This window comes from Miscanthus floridulus, chromosome 9 (assembly GCF_019320115.1).
Source record: "Miscanthus floridulus cultivar M001 chromosome 9, ASM1932011v1, whole genome shotgun sequence".
Taxonomy (NCBI): domain Eukaryota; kingdom Viridiplantae; phylum Streptophyta; class Magnoliopsida; order Poales; family Poaceae; genus Miscanthus; species Miscanthus floridulus.
Window position 1 is genome coordinate 13,879,504 of NC_089588.1, and position 21,235 is coordinate 13,900,738.

Genomic DNA, 21,235 nt, shown 5'->3' on the forward strand with positions numbered 1-21,235 from the left:
GATTCCGTACGCTCATCTGCTTGGCCTGATTTGCACATCGATCGATTGACCATTTCAACTCACATTTGGTTGCGAATGCCTGTCTCAAACGTAAGCAACATAGGAGTATTACATATGGCCGTATATATTCATGCATATATACACAATAGTGCATACGCATAGACACACACGATCGTAGTATAACTTTGCAAACAACCAAAGCTGCAAGTAAGATGGAGGCCAGCGGCGAGGTTTACAAGGCCAACAACGAGCACTTCGTCCTCGTCCACGGCGCCGGCCACGGCGGCTGGTGCTGGTTCAAGCTCGCGTGCCTGCTCCGGGGCTCCGGCCACCGCGTCTCCTGCATCGACCTCACCGGGGCCGCCGGCAGCCTTGTCGACCCGGACGACGTCCGGTCGTACGACGAGTACGACGCGCCGCTCACTGACTTCATGCCCGCCTTGCCGGACGGCCACAAGGTGAGTGATCATTTGCCGGACGGCCACAGTTTCGCATATATATGCAGAAACTAAACTGATGTACACCTACCTTCCAAATACTAGTATTAGAAACTTGTGTCCATTAGTTCTGTTACCGGTTGATATTTCCAGTGTTACTGTTGCTTGTCAGGTAATTTTGATAGGGCATAGTGCAGGAGGACTGAGCGTCACCCATGCGATGCATTTGTTCAGAGACAAGATCAAGCAAGCCATCTTCATAGCAGCAACCATGCTCCCGTTTGGGTACCAAACGGAACAAGATATAAAAGATGTGATTCATCACTTCCCCTATGCTTATTGCTTTGTTCCACTCTTATTTATATCTGGTAACAGAAAGTAAGTAGTATTGTAAGTATTCTCTGAAACTTGGACTGAAACCAACAGGGGGTACCCGATTTATCCGAGTTTGGTGATGTGTACGACCTGAAATTCAGTCTGGGAGAAGACCGCCCTCCAACGAGTGTGGCGCTGAGAGAGGAGCACCAGCGCACGATCCTGTATCAGCAATGCTCCCATGAGGTTAATATAATGAACCATTTTTTCTTATTCATTTGTGGAAGCAAGATAAGTCTCAGCGAACGAACTCACCACCATGAACAACATTTCTGCAGGACTCCACACTTGCATCCATTCTGCTGCGCCCATGGCCGGCCGCTCTGAGCACTGCAAGGTTTGGCCATGTCGATGACTGCGTCGAGAGTGAAGTAAACACAGTGCGTCGGGTGTACATAAAGACAGCCAATGACCACATGATGAAGCCGGAGCAGCAGGAGGCGATGATCCAACGGTGGCCGCCAAGCGAGGTGGTGGCGATGGACACTGACCACAGCCCTTTCTTCTCTGCGCCGGAGCGTCTCTTCGAGCTGATCCTCAAGTCAATGTAATCTGTAAACGCTGGTGTAGCGTAATCAGAGTCCCATCGGAGGCTCCACCTGTTCTGTTCTTTCAGTGGTGCTATATGCATGCAGTATGCCAATCAAGTTATTGTTTATTTATCGATAAATGGCTGTCAGCCCACCACCATAAGACATATATATTCTGAAATTCAAATTTGATGATGCATGCATGTACCATGGTGAAAGCGAGTGATGATAAGTGCATGTAAGACCGCAAGGAGGAAAAAAAAAACATGAGGACAGAAGGCTAAATATATACCTATCAGTAACACACAAGGGAAAAAAGGAGAAAAACTTGCTGGTCCACACGCTATATCCTGATCATCTACCATATTAGGCAACTCTGCATGCCAGAAACGTAGACACCTGCTGTCATGAGACTCTCTATTTACAATGGAAATCACTGGACGCCTTGTCGGTTTGACATTTAATTTGGACTGGCCATGAAAATGCAGCTCCCCTGCTGCATGTCCATCAAATAGTTAAACTTATTAGATTGGTAGGCAGAGGCCAGACTGATGGGAATGGCAAAGGAGCACTTTGTGCTTGTTCATGGTGAAGGGCATGGAGCCTGGTGCTGGTTCAAGCTGCGCTGGCTCCTTGAGGGCGCTGGGTACCGTGTTACATGTGTTGACCTTGCCGGAGGTGGCGTCGATCCTACTGATCCCAACACAATCCGGTCGTTCAAGCAGTATGACAAGCCGCTCATAGACCTCATTTCAACCTTGCCAGAGGAGGAGAAGGTACGTGCATTGTTCTTCCTTTTTGCCAACACATTGAATATAAGTAATGATATGTTGCCACAATTTGTAATATCAGTACTACGGATTGCAGTGTAAATTGCCATAGGCAAAATGTTTTATGCTATTTTGAATAAAAGGTGTATCATATTACACAAAAGTAAGTGGAACCTATTTCAATTGAATCATAAGCTGTGCTTAAGTTATGATCCTTGACACTGTATCTAGGATAAGTGGATAACATGCACCTGAGGAAATACCTTACAACAGTGCTGTACAACAAAATTTAGAAATTATGTGACTCCAGCAAACATACTTAAGGCAGCTAGCTAAGGAGCTATTTAAGAACAATGTTGAAAATTGGCGTGCCATGCTAACTCATTTCAGTCCAATTCCAGGTTATTCTAGTCGGACATGGTGCTGGAGGGCTGAGTGTGATCCATGCAATGCACGAATTCGTTGACAGGATCAGTCAATCATTTTTTGTGGCAGCTACAATGCTACCATTTGGATTTCAAGCTGATGAAGATAAGAAAGATGTAATGTTTTTAAGAATCTATTTGCTCTCTTCGTAAAGCATAGACCTCCTAGTAAATGACAAAAACATAAGCCATACACTACACATCAAACAAACATATACATATAGTGCAAACATTTAGGTTTTATTATAAAAAGAGAAATGTAATAATTCGTATGAGCACAGACCCACCTAGTTGCAGTAGCTACTAAATTGTATTTGATCAAAAGTAAGGTAATATGGTGGAAATGTCAACCAGGCACTGAGTTCTTTAAAAACTGACTTATTATCAGCATAGTCATATGCAGAGACACGAAATAGAAAGTTCAGGAAATTTGAGAAGAACTCTGAAACAATTATATGAACTTACCTTAGCTCGTGATGAATTTACTGTAATTAATCTTCTGTTATAATACAGTGTATGATTATTACATCCTTTTCATATTAACATGTAACAGGGATTACCAACTTTGCCTGAGAACGAGATTGAGTTGACACTTGGTGCAGGAGCAGATGATCCTCCAACAACCATTGCCTTGAGGCTAGAATTCCAGCGTGATCGACTATCACAACAAAGCCCTGAAGAGGTATTATATATTTATATTGTATGAAATGTGCCTTGGGAGAAACATTGAAGCAAGAATAGAAAACATAATCTCACCGCACATTGTAATATGTGGGGATGTGCTCACCAAAGCCACCCTCTTTACTAAACTACTGATTATGTAACAAAAATCTAAACATTGTATTAGCATAATTCATCGTAAAAGGATATTTATTTATTATTTCCCTTTCTATTTCATGAGCATTCATTTCCTGAACTAAACATGTGCTCCAATGAAAGGTGAATAATGATGCAGAGTTTACTTACATCCTAATTTTTATCTGGTACAGGAATCAGTACTTGCTTCAATGCTGATGCGTCCGTGGCCTGCAACAGCTATCAGTACAGCAAGCTTTGAAGGAGATGATGAGAGATTGAACCGAATCAAACGAATTTTCATAAAGACGGAGCGTGACCACATGCTGGATCCTCAACAGCAAGATTCCATGATCAAGAAGTGGCCACCCAGTGAGGTTTTGGTCATAGATACAGATCACAGTCCCTTCTTCTCTGCACCAGAACAGCTGTTTAATTTAATAGTCAAATCTCTATGATGCACAAATGCAGAAAGCTACAGACTGGGGTTGCCCGAATTCTTGTAACACTACCCACAAACAATAATCACCACAAGATTTAGGACCTCAGATTTGTCAAACATCCTTCTCAGTGAATCTTCAAGGCATATCTGCAAAAATGGTTTAATGCTGCAAGACTGCAAGTAAAACATCGCTCAGCGCAAACACTAACCTTCAGTTTTTTTGAACAATTCACTCAAGTCAGAGCCTTTATAATTTCCATTCCAAAAATTCTTACATGTCATACAGAAAAATACGTAAAACATAGATGCTACTTTGGAAGCACTTTTAACTGCACCAGTGATTGATAACAATGTATAGTTTTGGCCAGTCTTTGTTAATCTAACTGAGACCTTTAAAGAGTTATTATTTTTCTCTTTTGAGCAATTCAAGAGTTCTTGTTTTCATAAAGTATAAAGTAAGCAAACTTCTGACATCCCTAAAAGTTCGAACAATAGATTTTCACTTCAGTAAGTTTCATAATAGATAATCACCTCATGACGCATAAAGGCTCAAACAACAATATGGGACGTGACAAAGAAATCACTTCATTGTATAAGGATATAGGTGGAATGCAATTCGGTAAGTGCATGACAGAGGAAATTTCATTCCAAAGTTCAATATCTACCCTCTCATTTACATGAAAACACATTATTTTTCAGATCCAGAGGCCAGTACATATTATTGTCATAATCACACGTGCCTTATAATTTACACACTAAACTTTCAACTTTCTGGGACATGTTTTTTGGCTTGCAAAAACTTAAAGCATGGACTGTGTCATATACTCTTATAAGTAGGGAGGCAACACATTTTCAAGATTCTAGACTCCTTGAGTGATCCGTAAGTAATTTTAATGTGGATGGTGATTTTGAAAAAAAGACTGCATAACCATCATCCATGTGCTCAGTGCTTTCAGGGAAAAGCTGCCAAACAAGGCAGCCTCCTCCAATCACTCCACTCTTCCAAAAGCTCAAAAAAGTACTGTAGACAGTCTCCATGAAAGCTTCGCGAAACTTATGGCCAAACTTTCCACGCTTAAGTGATACCCCAAACTCCCCGATCAGAATTGGCATCCCAAGCAAGTTGGCTGCATCATCAATATGCTGTTGCATCCAGGTTTTCACAAACTGGAGGTGACTGTCCTCTTCAGAATGAGGCAACCTGGCAAAAGGATCTCACTCAGTCATGATAATCAACTCAATCTCATGAAGTGCCTAGATGAAGCATTATAGCTGGTCAGCTACAGAACTCACAGTGGAAAGAACATGTCTACATGAGGACTTACCAATTGTCAGAATAAATATGAACAGAAGCCAGATCAATTCCCAGTGCACGATGGTTCCTGATAAAATCCGTCCCAATAGTTCCAGAATAAGCATCTGGGTTCACATGCAGAAGTTCTGGAGTCGACGGACCATAAAACCCTTCAACGCCGATCTCTAAAAGGTGCACAGGGTCTATAGACTTCACATATAACGCCATCTCTTCTATCCATGCCTACAAGAAACTCCAAGTGTTAAAACACGAAAAATAAAAGGAAACAGAACTGTAGCTGTAACAAATAGAAAGCAAAGTAAGGACCTGCAATGTGTTGCCTGATGGATCTGAATGGCAGTGTGGCTCATTAATCAGCTCCCAGGCAAGAATCGTAGGGTCATCCATGTAGGCGACATTTGTGATTGTATTTTTTCTTGTCAAAACAGCCTAAGATATGAAAGAACGGTGAATAAACTAAAAAAGTGCCCTAAAAACAGATGTTGATAAGAATTAAGATCACGAAGCTATGAATATATTGAGACTCGCTTCTCCATTTTGAGCCATGCAAGCGGAACGTTTACCTTAACAAAAGCTTTGTAGTAGCTCTTGATTGTGGCATCAGAGAAGAAGGTGTCATCGAAAGTAAGATCCAGGCCAGCATCCTTTCCCCACCTTACATACTGTGCCTTACCTCCATAATCTTCCCAGTTATTACACAGTGACAGTATTAGCCTCATCCTATGGTTTCTTGCCTCGCTGATCACGAAATCTAATGCCTGTAACAAAAAAAATGGAATTCTAAGCTTAGTTGTCACTTAATTAATTAGTAACTAGTACTACTGCACAGATATGAGTCTCTGTTTGAGAGACACAGGGAATGTAGTACAAACGCTGGACGATTGACAATAATAAATGATGTGAAGACGAGAGGCCCATGCACCAAGCATTTCATCGAACAAGCGCCGCGCATGCTACAGGAATAGCGACAGGGCGCGCACCTGAAAGACCTCCTCGTCGTAGGAGAAGGGTTTGAGCTGCAGCGCGCGGTACCCGCCGTCGTTGAAGGCCCAGGTGCGGCACACGTTGAGCCCGGCGCGGGCAGCGTCCGCGAGGGCGGCGGTGACCGCGGGGCGCGTGGCGGGGTCGGCCGCGAAGTACATGAGCCAGTAGGTGTTGAAGCCGTGGACGACGAAGGGCCGCCCCGACGCCCACAGGTGCGGGCCCCGGCGCTCCACCGCCGCCCACTCGCCCTCGCCGGCGCCCGGCGGCATGGCGCGGGGGATGCAGCAGGAGGCCGCGAGGAGGAAGCAGCGGAGGAGCGACACGCGAGGCGTCGCTCGGAGCGGCAGCGCCGCCAGGCGAGGACACGTCGGGCTGTTCCACTCCCACGCCGATTCCATGGGTGGGTGACAGGTGGGTCCGGCCACGGTCAGGCCGGTCAACGCCCGCCCCAACGGCGGCATCTCGAGGCTTGCTCTTGTTTGGAGGCTGACACGTGGGACCTACAGCACAGCGGCAGAAAGAAGCCGCAACCGAACAAAAAAGCTATCGTTCTCGTCATTCGTCAAGAGAGCCGCGACGGCGCGCATGGCGGCGACGGCGGCGGCGCTCCGGTGCTGCTTCCCCGGCTCCTCCGGTGTCGGAAGTGGCTTCGTCAAGCCCACCCCCTCCAGGCGAGGCTGGTGCGCAGCGGCCGTGGCGGCGCCGTCGCGGGAGGCGGAGCCGGTTTCGTCGCTGGGGCACCGCACCCGCGTCGACTTCCCCATCCTTCACCAGGTTTGTCGTGCTGCCTACGCCCGTTTTATCTGCCGCTTTGCTCGGGTTATATTACAGTTCAATCAATCTTAAGCCTTTGAGCTCAGTTAGTCTTCATTTGAGTTCCTGCTACTCAGACTCTGTGTGTGTGGCAGCTGCACATCGGTTCTGAACTTCTGATTGTTCAGAAGTTAGTAACTTTGGAGGTGAAAATAGAACCATGATTACGTTCTTAGAGTAACTCCAGCAGTTGGATGTTCAGAAGTTAGTAACTTTCGAGGTGAAAATACAACCATGCTTACATTCTTAGAGTAACTCCAGCAGTTGGATTTAGTAGCTTGTGAATTGCTACTACTATCATAAGGTTTTTCTTTTCCTTCTCGTTAGAGAATCAGTGCCATACCACGGGACACGGTGCGCAAAGTAGTCTTACTGTCTGTTGGATACTAGTAGCTTCTAGTAACATTTTAGTTAGGACTTAGGAGACTCTGATTTCATTTTTACTGTTGGAACTTGCAGGAATTCGATGGTGCCAAATTAGTTTACTTCGACAATGGTGCAACATCACAGAAACCCTGTAGTGTGATGAGAACATTAGATGAGTACTACCGATCGTACAATTCGAATGTTCATCGTGGTATTCATGCACTCAGGTAGTATATACAATTATATGTTATTTCTCCATGAAGTGTGTCTAAACTATAAATCCTTTTTTTCACTTCATTTTGTTAACGCTTTGTTGTTGATTTTGGTAAGCTCTTTCATGTGGATCTCAAATACCAAATTTTGATTCTATAGAAGTAAAACTATGTAGTGTTTAATGTTCTTGATCCTTGATTCTTCAGTAATATGCGCAAAATAATCAACTGAAACACTATCCAAAGAAAGCTAGATTAGTCGGTTCATGGTGTTCTTTGGCCAATGTGCATGAGTTCCTTCATCTGTTTGAGTTTTGGGTGTTTAAGCCGGTACCAATATATGTGTACACAGTACACATGTTGTAAGTTAACTGACATGCCGATTTCTTTGGCACCAGCGCGAAGGCTACTCATGCATATGAGGATGCAAGAAGAAAAGTTGCAAATTTTGTCAACGCAGCTGATAGCAGAGAGATTGTTTTCACTCGAAATGCTACTGAAGCTATCAATCTGGTAGCCTATTCATGGGGACTGTCTAACTTGAAAGAAGGAGATGAAGTGAGGCTTCTATCTCGTTCCTGCTGTTACATTATCGTTTACTGTACCTGCTGTTTATGATCCTAACTTTCTATATTGATTCATGCAACCGTAGAAGTTGTGCCTCTATCACTACTTTGGGTTTTGGCCTTATGCAAAAATAATAATTGTAACAACAAAAACAACAATAAATAAAATTTAAAAGTCCCACTCATTCCTTTGTAGTTTGTTTGTTAGTAAAGTGCCCATCTAATGACTGCTAGAGAACAATGCTGGTTTGTCGATCCCAAATTGTACCAAGTAGTATGACCTAGTACGTGTTCTTGGGAAACATGCAGTATTTTGTATATTCTTGATAAGAACCTTTTTTCCCCTATTTTCTTGGCCAGATTGTTCTTACAGTTGCGGAGCATCATAGTGCTATTGTTCCATGGCAATTTGTTTCCCAGAAGACTGGAGCTACCTTAAAGTATGTTGGATTGACTAGAGAAAATGTCCCAGATATTGAGCAGTTTAAAGGGCTTCTGTCAAGCAAGACAAAGATAGTTGTTGTTCATCATGTCGCAAATGTTCTAGGTAAGCTAATGCCTTATTTGAAATATTCTTAAAGGTCATGATAATTATACTGTAACTTATGGTCTTTGTGAAAAGCTATTAATATATTGGTATTAATGACATAATTGTTAATCAAATAGCTGTGTAGAACTTTATATGATAATTTGTAGTTTCTTTCGTACCCAATGAGGCTGAAAGTAAATATGCAACTGATGTTATTCCTATCAATTATCTTAAAACTACAATTTGAGCCGCATTCAACTACATTCCTTCATGGTTTCCAGGTTCCATGCTTCCTATCGAGGAGATTGTAACATGGTCAAACAGAGTTGGAGCTAAAGTCCTTGTAGATGCTTGCCAAAGTGTTCCCCATATGCCAGTTGATGTTCAGAAACTTGGCGCAGACTTTCTTGTCGCATCCTCTCATAAGGTTTTATCATAAAATTTCTGTTATAAATTAATTTCTAGTCATGTTGGAATACACAACAATTGACCTTCACAAATTATGGGCTGAACTTCTCAGATGTGTGGCCCTACAGGCGTTGGATTTTTGCATGGTAAATTTGAGATTTTGTCATCTATGGAGCCTTTCTTAGGTAAGATACTGCAAGGTGAATGAACTTGTTCACTCACTGTCAGAGGATAAAATCAGTAGCTAAATCTACAGCATTGGGTAAGCCTCAGTTTCCTGTTTGCATTTTACTTAGGCTTGTATTGATTTTGCTGCAGGTGGTGGCGAAATGATTGCAGATGTATTCCAAGACAAATCTACATACGCCGAGCCTCCCTCTAGGTGAGGAACTCATTGCTTTGATCTTTCAAGATCTGTCATTGGGTGCTATCATATGTTTTGAGGAAAGTCGTTACAGTGTATGTAGTATCTTAAGTGATAGAAAAGTTACTAGACAACAGGGCACACCTTTTACAAGTTAATGATCAAACATTGATTCTGCTTTTGTTTGCAGCTTTCTGATGTGGAATTTGACTATTTCCATCTTGATATGGCACACATTGAATATCCATGGTTAACCTGTACCCGAATTATTAACAGGCCACACATCACTCTTATTGGGGAAATCTGTATCCAGGATACTAATAGAATTGGATCTGTCAGTAGGACACTGTTAAATTTGCTTTTCTGTATGACCCCTGTCCTAGACAAAAGAGTGTGCTATAGACAAAATCGCAGAAATGCATAGACAAATTTCCCTGTTATAATGTTCTTCATTTATGTCTCCTATTGTTATTGTTTTCTTATAATGCTCTTGATTCATGTCTTACTATATGGTTTGGAAAGATTTGAGGCTGGAACTCCTGCAATTGGAGAAGCTATAGGATTGGGAGCAGCCATTGATTATTTATCATGCATCGGCATGGAGCAGATCCATGAATATGAGGTCAATATGACATCTATCTTGCTCCTATTGTGCTCCATAGAAAGAGCTATTCCTGTGATAGCATTCTCACTCCTGTTAATTTTTGCTGTCCAGAAAGAGTTGGGGACATATCTCTACGAAAGCCTTTTTTCTGTTCCAAATATTCAGATATATGGTCCAGCACCTTCCCAAACTGTTCACCGTGCTCCGCTGTGTTCCTTCAATATTGAGAATGTTCATCCTACAGATATTGCAGAAATTCTTGATCTGCAGGTATGCTCTAGTTGTGTACTTTTGTCAGTCTTGCTCTGAGCTCATTATTCAGACTGCATAACAGGACTTCTCAGATAACTTTATAACTCCACTCCGTTCCTGTTGCATATTACTGATCTTTCTATGATCTGCTCTTGCTCTTCTGCATTGCCTAGCTTTTAAATGCAATTCGAGAGTAGATAAAATTTTAGACATTCTAAATCGATCACAAGGAGAAATTGCAACTTTCAGCATCCAGCGGTGGCTTTAATTTGTTCTTACAATTTATTTTCTTTACTGACACAGTTGATGCTGTGATGGTAGTTGGTTCTTACATTAGCATATTCTATGCAATGATCTGTGTATCAGATGATAAATTGATGGCCTTCCACCACCTATATAGTTTTGTTGTGGCTTAATTGTATATGTAATTCAACTATTAGAGCTTAAAACTTTATACACTTTTTTATTTGAAATCTGTTGCAACGAACGAGCAATCACCTGTCATACCATGTTGTTTGTCTCTGATTTCGTGTTGTCTGGTTGACTTGCCCTGAAATAACTGTTACCAAAACTAAATGGTTCCAGTAAATGATTTAGTGGTATGATGCTTCTGCTTATTCCATGAAACGAATCTTCATCAGCACTGGTAATTCATTATTGATTTGCTGACCCTTTTGTTTCAGCACGGCGTAGCAATTCGATCAGGCCATCATTGTGCACAGATTTTGCATAGGACCCTTGGTATCACTGCAAGTGCTCGTGCAAGTCTTCACTTCTACAATACGAAAGATGAGGTGGATACCTTCATCAATGCACTTAAATCCACTATTGATTTCCTCACGACTCGATACTAGTGTGGTTTGAATAGTACTCCTAAGTTCTCCCCTTCTGGCAGTTTCATCACTCTCATTTGAGCTGTTGTACAAAAAAAAGTATACATATATTTGGTACAAAGGAAACATCCAGAGTGTACATCTTCTCAAACTGTTCTTCCTTATTTGTCTGTTCTTGTTAAACGAAGTTCAGAATGCAGAGAGTGCAAACGACCATTTTAACCAGTATACCGCATCCACATGAGAAGTCCTAGGTCACTGTTATGCAGCAGAATTCTGTGTTATATTGTGTCCTGCACTGCACATGACTCTAACAACTTGCCGTGAAGTATATCCAGCTGAGGTTTGCATGGCAAATTATTTCAGCTTGTTCTGGATGTGCGATCCTGGTTTTAGCAGCCTGTTTTGTACATACTCCATATTACTTACATTACATACGGTGCAGAGCCGTTTGCTGTTGCTTTATGTATTAGTATAGTAAGATGGAAGTTTTGTTCAATTAGCTATTTGGTGTTGCAACTCGGAGTCCATACAGGCAACACTAAGTCCACTGTTTACACAACAGACAGACCATAGTGCTCTAGTGCTGCCTCTTCCTTTTGCTTGGGTTCCATGCTTGCACTGAATCATTAGGTGTCGCTTTTCACATGCCTGGGCTGGGTTTGAGCATATTAGACATCCGCAATGGTATAAGTCAGATACTGGCTCTAAGCCAACCTCTCCACCAGTGCTAGCTTTTAGCAATGTCTTATAGTATGATTAGGCTCGCATGACACTCTCACATGATCTTAGAATATGTGTATGAGTCTAGCTCTTGATCAAGAGCTAGCTCTTTTCTCTCTTCTATTAAAATATGAAAAAAAATGCTTAGAGCTGCTGCTTATGAGTCAGCCACTGCTGGTGCCCTTAGTGAATTCATCACCAACGCTAAAACAAGTGCAAGCAGATGATGCACAAGAGGTGTAGCAGGGTTCTGGGGAGGCAGGATTGGGCAATTTGGGTTGGGTTCCCTATAATGCTGTGACCTGCAGCTGCTGTACTACAGCGTACAGCGTGTCGAAAACGAACAGCATACAGGAAGATGAGGGGACAGTGAACTGTCGGCACAATGATTTGTACTGCTACTAATCTGACTCTGTCAGTGGTGATGTGTACAACTAAGGGGGTTTTTGTTCCTACCGGAAAATTTTAGTCCCTGTCCCATCGGATGTTTGGACACATGCATGAAGTATTAAATATAGACGAAAAAATAACTAATTGCACAGATTGTGGCTAATTTGCGAGACGAATTTTTTAAGCCTAATTAGTCCATGATTTTACAATGTGGTGCTACAGTAAATATGTGCTAATAACGGATTAATTAAGTTTAATAAATTCGTCTCGTAAATTAGTCTCCATCTATGTAATTAGTTTTATAATTAACTCATATTTAGTTCTCCTAAATAGCATCCGAACGTCCGATGTGACATGAACTAAAATTTAGTCCATGGAACCTAACACCTCTTAACTTGAGGCTATTGCTAACGCGGTGAACATAGGCCTTGTTTGGTTCCCGGTTCCTTTCAGACTCTCAACTTTGGTACTATGTAAAAAGAAGATTTTCCGTCACATCAAACTTGTAGTACATGCATGTAATACTAAAAGTAGACGAAATGAAAAACTAATTGCACAGTTTGATTGTACTTTGCGAGACGAACATTTTGAGCCTAACTAGTCAACGGTTGAACAATTATTACCAAATACAAACGAACGATATAGTATCGCTACAGTACATTTTGCCAACTTTGCACATTCAAAATTTGGCAAAACAGGGCCATAGCTAATTCTGCGAGCTGACATCTAGAAATTGGCACGCTTGTATTCGCGATCTCTGGTGTGAGATCCAGTGTCCAGTTTAAACTGATCACTGAAGATGAAAGAACTGACCAGTGTTGGACACTGACGACTGATAAAAGGCATTTTGCTGAATTACTGAATTTATTTATACTATTTACACCCATCTTTTTGTTTGCCAAGGCAAATGATCCGACGACAGATCAATCGTCATACAAAAGCTGTTGCATTGCACTGACCTATCGAATTTCATCATTGGAGATAAATTTATAATAACTGCATTTCAGCATGATTTCTCATACTAGCCAGAAACAATGCGCTCTCAAAACAACTCGTCAGATAATCAAAACTGAATTGCTCACTCACTGACCGCTCACCGGTCACCGCCGCGCAAACAAAAACAAGATTTTTGATCTCTGGATTTCATTTCGATTCCAACTATACTATAAACAGAAAATTCTCACCGGCGTCCCGTCCCATTTTCAGAGGGCAAAATTGGTGGGTCAGAGAGGCAGGTCGAAGAGGTGGTCGAGGTCACCCAGATCGCCGAACTCCTCCCACTGGCCCCGCTTCGCCGCCGCGGGGGGCAGGCCGAAGTCCAAGAGCTCCTGCGGGCCGCCCTCCCCGAACCACGACGGCGGTGGCGGCGGCACCCCGGTGACCTCGTCGTCGCCGCCAGCGCCGGCGTCGACCACCGTGGACGCCGAGGAGGTCTCGGCCTCAGGTGCCGGGGACGGAGCGGGAGGAGCGGCGAGGGCAGGCGCCGGCGCGACGGCGGCGGGGGAGGAGGGGAAGTTGGTGACGGCGTGGCGGCCGCGGATGCGGAGCGCGGCGGCGTCGTAGACGGCGGCGGCCTCCTCGGCGGTGTCGAAGGTGCCGAGCCAGCGGCGCTTCCCCGCGAGCCCCGGGTCGCGGATCTCCGCCGCGTACTTGCCCCACGGCCGCCGCCGCACGCCGCGGAACGGCCGGTCGCCAAGGCGGTTCCTTTTCAGGGCGGGGGATGAGGGGAGCGGCTGGCCGATCTGGTGGAGGAGGCGGTGGCGCTGGCGGTGGCATTCGTCGGAGTCAGAATCGGTGGCGTCGGAATCGGCGAAGCGGACGCGGACCACGCGGCCCCCGGCGGCGTGGCGCGGGCGGAGGTGGTGGTGCGCGTCGTCCATGGCGAGATCGCGCGGGTGGTGGGGGGAGCGGATCAACGGGTGGGTGCGGATCGGATGAGCGCGTGGTTTTGGGAGGGTTTTAGGGAGAAGAGTGGGGAAAGGAGAGGAGACGAAAGAGGACGACGGACGGTGTGTACAGACGAAGGGGAAGAGAATCCGTTTGGCACGGGGGCATTTCTGGTAGTCCGTCTATCCACTGATGGCCCGTGGTTCCCGTTGCAAGTCCGGCCCCTCGTGTCAGGGACTTGGTGCGGTGCGAGCAGGTGAGGTGAGGAGAGCGACCGACTGGAGTAGAGGCTTGTGCCACGTCAGCCATGCTCTTTTACGACTTCCTTTCTTATTTTTTTTGAAGCATGCTCTTTTACGACTTTTTGTTCAACAGAAAATTCTGTGTATGACACCACAAAAAACTCTCTTTTTTCTATTTAGCACCTAAATTCAAAATCTTTTTTTTATATATGTCATATATTTTATCTTTTCTTTTCTATACTCCCTCTATCCTGAAATACAAGGAATCGAAGACATTTTCAATCAAACAAAATAAAGAGCTTGGCAAAATACCGCATTACCCCTCACTAGGAGAGTGTGAGTAGTTCGGTTATTGCTTTCCTAGTTTAAAAGGAATATTTACATGGTATTTTTTCTTGCCAAGAATTAGAAGGGAAGATAAGTTGTACTTAAAAGGAAAGGGGAGAGAGGAGCTGAGGACCTAGAATATCTTATGCTTTTGTATAGATTTTAAACCCTTGGTTCCTTATAACTGACACCTACCTGATTTCGGGTCTCTAACTAAAGATAAAAACGGACGGAAACAACATGAAAACCTCTCTCCAGTTTCCTTTTCCATATCTTTTTTACGGAAACAGGGTTGGGTTGAAAAAGCTAAGATTGAAAACAGAATCGGGATATACGGACATCTGAAAAAACAAACAAATATGGACGAAGAGCCAGAAAATTAAATTAAGATCACATAATCTAATATTCTCAAGTATACATGTATAAAGTCACACAATATTATACACATATAACGATCGATCTAATATTCACTTGCATGTCATGTGTGTTAACATGTTACATGCATATTTGATGATTAATAGGTGTATTAACATAAATCAAGGACACATGATTGTTACGCATATCAAGCATAGATTGAAAAAGGGATACAGGTCCATCCCGTATTAAAACGAGATCCCAAAAAAAGAGACCGAAAACACCGTCTTCTATTTCCACAACGTAATCACACAAATACAAAAACGGACGGGACAAATATAGAAGACGGGACGAGTTTTTCCAGTTTTCATCCCTACCTCTAACGATGTTAAGTCTAATCTAAGGCAAAAAAGACATGTTTGCCCCTTTGGTTTTTTGAGTCATGCCTCTCTGTTTCCTTGCTGCGTCAATTTTTATCACTTTTGTCAGACCGTTGGTCGTTGGCTCCTTGTTTTTCGCTTCTTTTTTATTCCCAATATTGTTCTGGTTCTTTTTTCTTTGCATAGACTACTGAATTCATGTCATAATTATTTTGAGTTCCTACAACATGACAACAACATCCATTATACAATAAGTCAATTTGACAACATGCAGCATTACAAATAAAGCAAACCTGTTTGGTGGTTTCTGTGGCTGATAAGCAGGCTGATGCTGTCTTGTTGTGAGAGAAAAAACAATATATCATGACTGATAAGCTGGGCTGATACGTTCAAGCGAACAGGGCTGCTATTACACACGCATATATTCTCATTAACTTTCTTCACCAATAAGTTAGTAGCACAATCACACACGCTGCTATTACACAACTAGCAGAGATTAGGTGAATGGGCTTACACATCCAGGAAAAACCTGATAGCCATCTCTTTGTTTGTCATGGTTTTCAAAACCCCCGATGAGTGAATTCAGCGAAAAGGAATCAGCGAGCAAGAGAGAGGTAGCTTACGAGGTTGAGCGCGAGGGCCGAATCTGGCACGCGAGCTGGTCGGCCTTGTTGCCAGGTGCCTGAGCGGCAGTCCTCGCCCGACAGGCCCGCTGCGCTGCGCAAGCCGGCGCCCCCGCCTTGTGTGAAGTACCGGAGCGTTGCCGGGCTTGGCCACCGAGGCGTGCCATATCCATATGGCTGGAACGCGCTCTGAGAAAGCCATGTCTGACCACCACACGGCGTGACATGACAATGAAGAAAGTTCATGGCGACCATGCCCCACATATATGGCACTTCTATGTATGGAATGGAATAGAAGAAGAGATGATCGGATCGCTGCCGGCTACCCTGTTCGGCCGGTGGTTTTCCTGGTTTATTGCGGCTTATTCAACAGTGTTATGTGAGAGAGAATAAACTGAAAAGCCGGCTGAAACCATGGGTGAGATCATGCCGATTGATTTGCCGTTCTTGTATGCCATGTTGTCACCAGAAACGATCCTGACTTTGGACAACACATGAAGGTCGCTATACTTGATCTACCAATAATTGTCCTATGAGAGCGCGAACTAATCTAAAATCTCTACAACCAAGGGAATTATCAACAACCGTCGGAGTAAGGGCAGTTCCAATAAAAGAAACTGGTAGTTTCTATAACATAGGATGCCGCATAAAAAAATACTGTTTTTCAACCCATGGTTTCTATGAGTAATAATTATTTTCTCTTTCTCTCTCCCAACTCTATCTTCTTCCTCCAATGGAAGTGCGACACGAGCTCATTAGAAACTAGTAGTTTCTCCACAATGGCGATTTCATGGTTTCTTGGTGCATTGGGTCAAGAGTAGACCTGATTTCTTCATGAAGAAACCATTTCTATGATTTTTGCTCTCTTTCTTCATTAATTATGTTGCCATGTCAGCGTTTTGCCTACGTGGCAAGTCATTTAATGAGGATAGAAACCATCATCAATGCACCATTAGGACTGCCCTAAGTAGCTTATTAGGGCAGTCCCAATGGTGCATTGATGATGGTTTCTATCCTCATTAAATGACTTGTCACGTATGCAAAACGCTGACATGGCAACGTAATTAATGAAGAAAGAGATCAAAAATCATAAAAATGGTTTCTTCATGAAGAAATCAGGTCTACTCTTGACCCAATGCACCAAGAAACCATGAAATCGCCATTGGGGAGAAGCCACCAGTTTCTAGAGAGTTCGTGTCGCACTCCCATTGGAGGAAGAAGATAGAGTTGAAAGAGAGAAAGAGAAAATAATTATTACTCATAGAAACCATGGGTTGGAAAATATTGTTTTTTTGGTGCGGCATCCTATGTTATAGAAACTACCAGTTTCTTTCATTGGGACTGCCCTTAATTCAAGTTATAACAGGAAGTTTTATATGTATCAACATTCAGTTATTAAAATTAATACTCTCTCCATCCACAAAAGAATGCAATTATGGATCCGTATCGGTCAAACTAGCTCATCTTTGACCAAATTTATAGTAAATAATAATATTAGCATTTATGTCTCCAAATAAATTTAGTATGAAAATATATTCTATAACAAGTCTAATGGTACTTATTTTGTATAATGAATGTTAGTACTTTTTTTATATAACTTTAGTCAAAATTCAAACTGTTTGACTGAATTGCATTCTTTTGTGGACGGAGGAAGTATATAATATTTAATAGTTATTGATATTTGTAGAGGAGAGCAACTCAAGCGACACTACTACAATTTTCACGGTAGAGGCGGCTGGAAAGCCACTATAGAGGTGGTTCTCCTGGCCACCTCTACTTTTCTGCCTGTATAAATAAGCGATTTATACAGGCAGGCACCCAGCCGCCTCTAGTAATGGTATTTTTATAGAGGTGGATGAGAAAGTCAGCCGTCTCTACAAATCTATTTGCAGAAGCGGCTGCAATCACTACTACAGAAATGAACTTGCGCAGCGTTGCATAATTGGCCTCCGTGGCGGGCACTGTTTTTGCCCGCCACAGTAATTCGGTGGCCGGCCGGCCACTGAGACGCCCGCTGCGGTAAATGATTTACAGCAGCGGGCAACCTTATTTGCCCGCTGCGGTAAATCCCCATTTACCGCAGCGGACATCTTAATGCGTCCGCCATGGTAAATCAATTAACTGCAGCGGGCAACCTTATTTGCCCGCTGCGGTAAATCTCCATTTACCGCAGCGGACATCTTAACGCGTCCGCCATGGTAAATCAATTTACCGTGGCGGGCACACTAAAAGGCCCGCCACGGAAAAAGGCAACGCCCAAATGGCCCAGCGCCGGCCCGATAGGTGTCTTCATATATAAGCCAGCACTTAGGGTTCCCTTTCACTCCTCTCACCCCCTCGCCCTCCCTCTCACTCTTCTCAGACGAGCCCCTCTCCCTCGACCCCACCCCTACACTCCCCATCCTCTATCTCTCCCGGCGGAGGCGGCGCTCTTCTCGGCCGTGGTGGCGCGGCTCGCACGGGGCGGAGGGCGGTGCGGTGGCGCTGCTCGCGCGGGCAAAGGGCGGTGCCGTGGCGTGGCTCGCGCGGATGGAGGGCGGCGTGGTGGCGCTGCTCGCGCGGGTGGAGGGCGGCGCGGTGGCGTGGCTCGCGCGGAGGGAGGACGACGCGTTGAGGCGGCTCGCGCGGGCGGAGGTTGTCGCGGTGGCCCGTCCTCCACCGGGCTACAGCGGCGTGGCGTCGTCTCGATCCGCCTCCAGCGACGGCCACGGCGGCGGATCTGCCCCGACGAGGGCGTATCCGGCCCCGGCGAGGGTGGATCTGGACCCGACGGCTCCACGGCGTCGATCCGACCACCGGTGGCTCCATGACGTGAATCCACATCTGGCGCCCCTCTCCCGGCGGCTGGTGGGCCTGTCGACGGCGGATCCGGCGAGGTGGAGCTCAAGGCGAGCTCGCATCGGATCCCGGCGGCGCTACGGTTTCGGACTATTGGGTTGGAAACGGGCTCGCCAGTGGGCTCGAGAACGGGCTCGCCGGCGGGCTCCTGGTTTTTTTGTTTTTTTTAAATGATTAACCGCAGCGGGCATCCTAACGTGTCCGCCGTGGTAAAAGCATATTTACCGCGGCGGGTACGTTACACCGCCCGCCGCGGTAAATCGGTTAACCGCGGCGGGCAAGGCCGCCCGCCGCGGTTAAGCCACGATTTACCGTGGCCTCTAGGCCGCGGCGGACGGCTTTGCCCGCCGCGGAAAACCGAAAACGCCCGCCTCCAGTAAAGTTTGTGTAGTAGTGAATCTAGGGCCGCCTCTGCAAATAAGTTTTATATGCCTCTGTTTTCATTTCTGACATACCACTATTTCAAAACATACACACAGCTAAAAGATTCAATTCCAGATACATACACATAGATAGACTACACATAACTAGTAAATAGATGGCATGATACCCCACTAGAAGTTCCAGATTAATAGTTAATAATAGATGGCATGATATATATAGGGAGAGTATACTCAATTTATTCTGTAGCCAGGCCAACCGAGCGCACCAGATGCCCATCCGATCCAGCCGGCCAGCCCCAAAGCGTTACTGCTTTGCTTTCCAGCTGCATGCGCGCGGGATCAACGCTGCAGGTAATTGCAGTAATTAATGACGCTGGATATTTGGAATAATTATTTTCACGCCTTCACACGGTGCCATAGCCATGCATGCAAAGCGTGTACACATGTGTTACGAGAATACACAAAGCTGGTGTACTAGTACAGCTGGTGCCATGCATGCAAGTATTACGAGAATACTAAAAGGAAATACAAACCTATCATATTCAGTAAATGATTTACTATGTTAAAAAAAGTAAATGATTTACTAGAAAATATATACCATTGATTGTGATTTACTAGGATCTATGCCTTGCTATCCTTGTGAATTTGACAACTATGATTTACGAGAATTTAGTGTAATTTACGAGAATGAACCTTGAATGTGAATTACGAGAACCGAAATAATTACGAGTATTTGAGTTGGCTTCATATGACAATTACATGATGAGTTACTTTGTTTAGGTTCTGGCTGTTCCATGTAACTAGTTGGCCAGTTACGAGAATGAATGAAGTCTAGAACTATACTATATTGTAACTGAGACAATGGTTTACCATGAAATAATTACGAGAATTTGAGTTTCTTGATACGAGAATTACATGAGAGTCAAATGGTTCATGATAAGTAGTTACTATAGTATTGAGACCATTTTACCATAAGACAGTTACGATATTTCAAATGGTACATACTGTATAGCTCCAGCTTGTACTGGGCGAATCATATAACTCAACATCACAAAATGGTACCAAACCGCTTCGACGATTACAGACTATATTGTTTCTTGTTTTATTCATATAATCAGGTCTATGTTGGCTGATAAGCAATGACTGAAAGTACTGTTGGGTTATGAGAGGAAAAAAATATTGTTCATTCGCTGAAAAAGTATAGGTCCATGGCGGTAGGCGACAGCAAGTACATGAATGTATATATTTATTTACTATAATTGAATGGTCAAGTTACCAATTACCGCAATGCAAGTCAGCATGATTTGACGTCATGATATTCAGACGAGCCTGTTACTGTAATGGCGTAGAAAATGTACCATGCATGCAATAGATTATGAGCTTTAATTTGTCTACTAGGCGCACACAAATGTTCATGCTACGATAATACTAGAATATACCTTGTCCACAAAAAATAGTAGAAAAATATATTCTAGTTACTATAATTAGCACGCAAACGTTCCAGTCGCACGCAAATGATCTTGTTACGATGAATTTCTAGTTACTATAATTAGTGCGCCAATGTTCTAGGCTCACGCAAATGATCTTGTTATGATAATTAGCACGGCAATTTAGCACAAATTGACGTCAGATGGTTTCTGATAACTAGTTACTATAACATCGAATACAGGAAAAAGAAAGCTTTATTAGCAATTAGATTAATTTACCGTAATCTGAATATAGTGTTTTCCTCTCAAACCATCCAGTCAACAGTGTTTTCCTCTCACAATAAACCAGCACTAGCCAGCCCAAACCAGCCCAGAAACCAACCAGCGAATAGGCCGATTGTTACCATACTTAGCATCGGGAGTTACCATGTTTCGATATGATGATGATACAGGGAGCAGTTACCATAACAAATAAACAAATTTACCATAAATTAATCATGATAATTCAAATAGTATAGAACATTAATTAGAATGGATAGTTACAACAATTTTATATCAAAGCTTGCGATAGTACACCGTTGTTCTGGTGCAGCTCGTCGTTGGCCACACGTAGCATGCCGTGGCCTTCATGAACCGAGCAG

General features: G+C 43.8%; 5 protein-coding genes and 1 long non-coding RNA gene across 6 annotated transcripts; 3 read left to right on the forward strand and 3 right to left on the reverse strand.

Annotated features, from left to right (window-relative positions):
• The first annotated feature begins 58 nt into the window (after positions 1-58).
• Positions 59-1,388, forward strand: LOC136483451 (methylesterase 17-like). The gene is made up of 4 exons (XM_066480531.1): positions 59-458; positions 610-750; positions 864-998; positions 1,091-1,388. The coding sequence occupies exons 1-4, from the start codon at positions 213-215 to the stop codon at positions 1,361-1,363; spliced, it is 795 nt and encodes a 264-aa protein (XP_066336628.1). The 5' UTR covers positions 59-212; the 3' UTR covers positions 1,364-1,388.
• On the reverse strand, positions 316-1,198 carry LOC136483454 (uncharacterized). Its single transcript, XR_010765447.1, has 3 exons — positions 1,068-1,198; positions 903-974; positions 316-802 (listed from the first exon to the last, which is right to left on the reverse strand). It is a non-coding gene; the product is annotated as an uncharacterized lncRNA (long non-coding RNA).
• Positions 1,389-1,875: 487 nt separating the features above from the next.
• On the forward strand, positions 1,876-4,174 carry LOC136483452 (methylesterase 17-like). The gene is made up of 4 exons (XM_066480532.1): positions 1,876-2,118; positions 2,514-2,654; positions 3,091-3,219; positions 3,527-4,174. The coding sequence occupies exons 1-4, from the start codon at positions 1,894-1,896 to the stop codon at positions 3,788-3,790; spliced, it is 759 nt and encodes a 252-aa protein (XP_066336629.1). The 5' UTR covers positions 1,876-1,893; the 3' UTR covers positions 3,791-4,174.
• Positions 4,175-4,356: 182 nt separating this feature from the next.
• LOC136483450 (mannan endo-1,4-beta-mannosidase 8-like) lies at positions 4,357-6,471 on the reverse strand. Its single transcript, XM_066480529.1, has 5 exons — positions 6,070-6,471; positions 5,653-5,847; positions 5,396-5,518; positions 5,100-5,311; positions 4,357-4,975 (listed from the first exon to the last, which is right to left on the reverse strand). The coding sequence occupies exons 1-5, from the start codon at positions 6,469-6,471 to the stop codon at positions 4,627-4,629; spliced, it is 1,281 nt and encodes a 426-aa protein (XP_066336626.1). The 3' UTR covers positions 4,357-4,626.
• A 94-nt stretch (positions 6,472-6,565) lies between these two features.
• Positions 6,566-11,366, forward strand: LOC136483449 (cysteine desulfurase 1, chloroplastic-like). Its single transcript, XM_066480528.1, has 10 exons — positions 6,566-6,847; positions 7,346-7,479; positions 7,863-8,022; positions 8,391-8,577; positions 8,841-8,986; positions 9,080-9,152; positions 9,286-9,349; positions 9,854-9,953; positions 10,047-10,205; positions 10,871-11,366. The coding sequence occupies exons 1-10, from the start codon at positions 6,659-6,661 to the stop codon at positions 11,039-11,041; spliced, it is 1,383 nt and encodes a 460-aa protein (XP_066336625.1). The 5' UTR covers positions 6,566-6,658; the 3' UTR covers positions 11,042-11,366.
• A 1,666-nt stretch (positions 11,367-13,032) lies between these two features.
• On the reverse strand, positions 13,033-14,122 carry LOC136483453 (ethylene-responsive transcription factor ERF095-like). Its single transcript, XM_066480533.1, has one exon. It carries the CDS (start codon positions 14,011-14,013, stop codon positions 13,357-13,359), a length of 657 nt encoding a protein of 218 aa, XP_066336630.1. The 5' UTR covers positions 14,014-14,122; the 3' UTR covers positions 13,033-13,356.
• Between the last annotated feature and the right edge of the window lie 7,113 nt (positions 14,123-21,235).

What these genes read in the sequence shown, in the direction of transcription:
- LOC136483451 (XM_066480531.1), top strand. Translation starts at nt 213, where the DNA reads ATGGAGGCCAGCGGCGAGGTTTACAAGGCCAACAACGAGCACTTCGTC. An exon ending in CCTTGCCGGACGGCCACAAG is followed by an intron (nt 459 to 609) that starts GTGAGTGATCAT and finishes GTTGCTTGTCAG; the next exon opens with GTAATTTTGATAGGGCATAG. An exon ending in ATCAGCAATGCTCCCATGAG is followed by an intron (nt 999 to 1,090) that starts GTTAATATAATG and finishes ACATTTCTGCAG; the next exon opens with GACTCCACACTTGCATCCAT.
- LOC136483452 (XM_066480532.1), top strand. Translation starts at nt 1,894, where the DNA reads ATGGGAATGGCAAAGGAGCACTTTGTGCTTGTTCATGGTGAAGGGCAT. An exon ending in CTGATGAAGATAAGAAAGAT is followed by an intron (nt 2,655 to 3,090) that starts GTAATGTTTTTA and finishes AACATGTAACAG; the next exon opens with GGATTACCAACTTTGCCTGA. An exon ending in CACAACAAAGCCCTGAAGAG is followed by an intron (nt 3,220 to 3,526) that starts GTATTATATATT and finishes TATCTGGTACAG; the next exon opens with GAATCAGTACTTGCTTCAAT.
- LOC136483450 (XM_066480529.1), bottom strand. Translation starts at nt 6,471, where the DNA reads ATGGAATCGGCGTGGGAGTGGAACAGCCCGACGTGTCCTCGCCTGGCG. An exon ending in ACTACAAAGCTTTTGTTAAG is followed by an intron (nt 5,519 to 5,652) that starts GTAAACGTTCCG and finishes TTCATATCTTAG; the next exon opens with GCTGTTTTGACAAGAAAAAA. An exon ending in CATATTTATTCTGACAATTG is followed by an intron (nt 4,976 to 5,099) that starts GTAAGTCCTCAT and finishes TCCTTTTGCCAG; the next exon opens with GTTGCCTCATTCTGAAGAGG.
- LOC136483449 (XM_066480528.1), top strand. Translation starts at nt 6,659, where the DNA reads ATGGCGGCGACGGCGGCGGCGCTCCGGTGCTGCTTCCCCGGCTCCTCC. An exon ending in CGTGGTATTCATGCACTCAG is followed by an intron (nt 7,480 to 7,862) that starts GTAGTATATACA and finishes CTTTGGCACCAG; the next exon opens with CGCGAAGGCTACTCATGCAT. An exon ending in ACTTGAAAGAAGGAGATGAA is followed by an intron (nt 8,023 to 8,390) that starts GTGAGGCTTCTA and finishes TTTCTTGGCCAG; the next exon opens with ATTGTTCTTACAGTTGCGGA.
- LOC136483453 (XM_066480533.1), bottom strand. Translation starts at nt 14,013, where the DNA reads ATGGACGACGCGCACCACCACCTCCGCCCGCGCCACGCCGCCGGGGGC.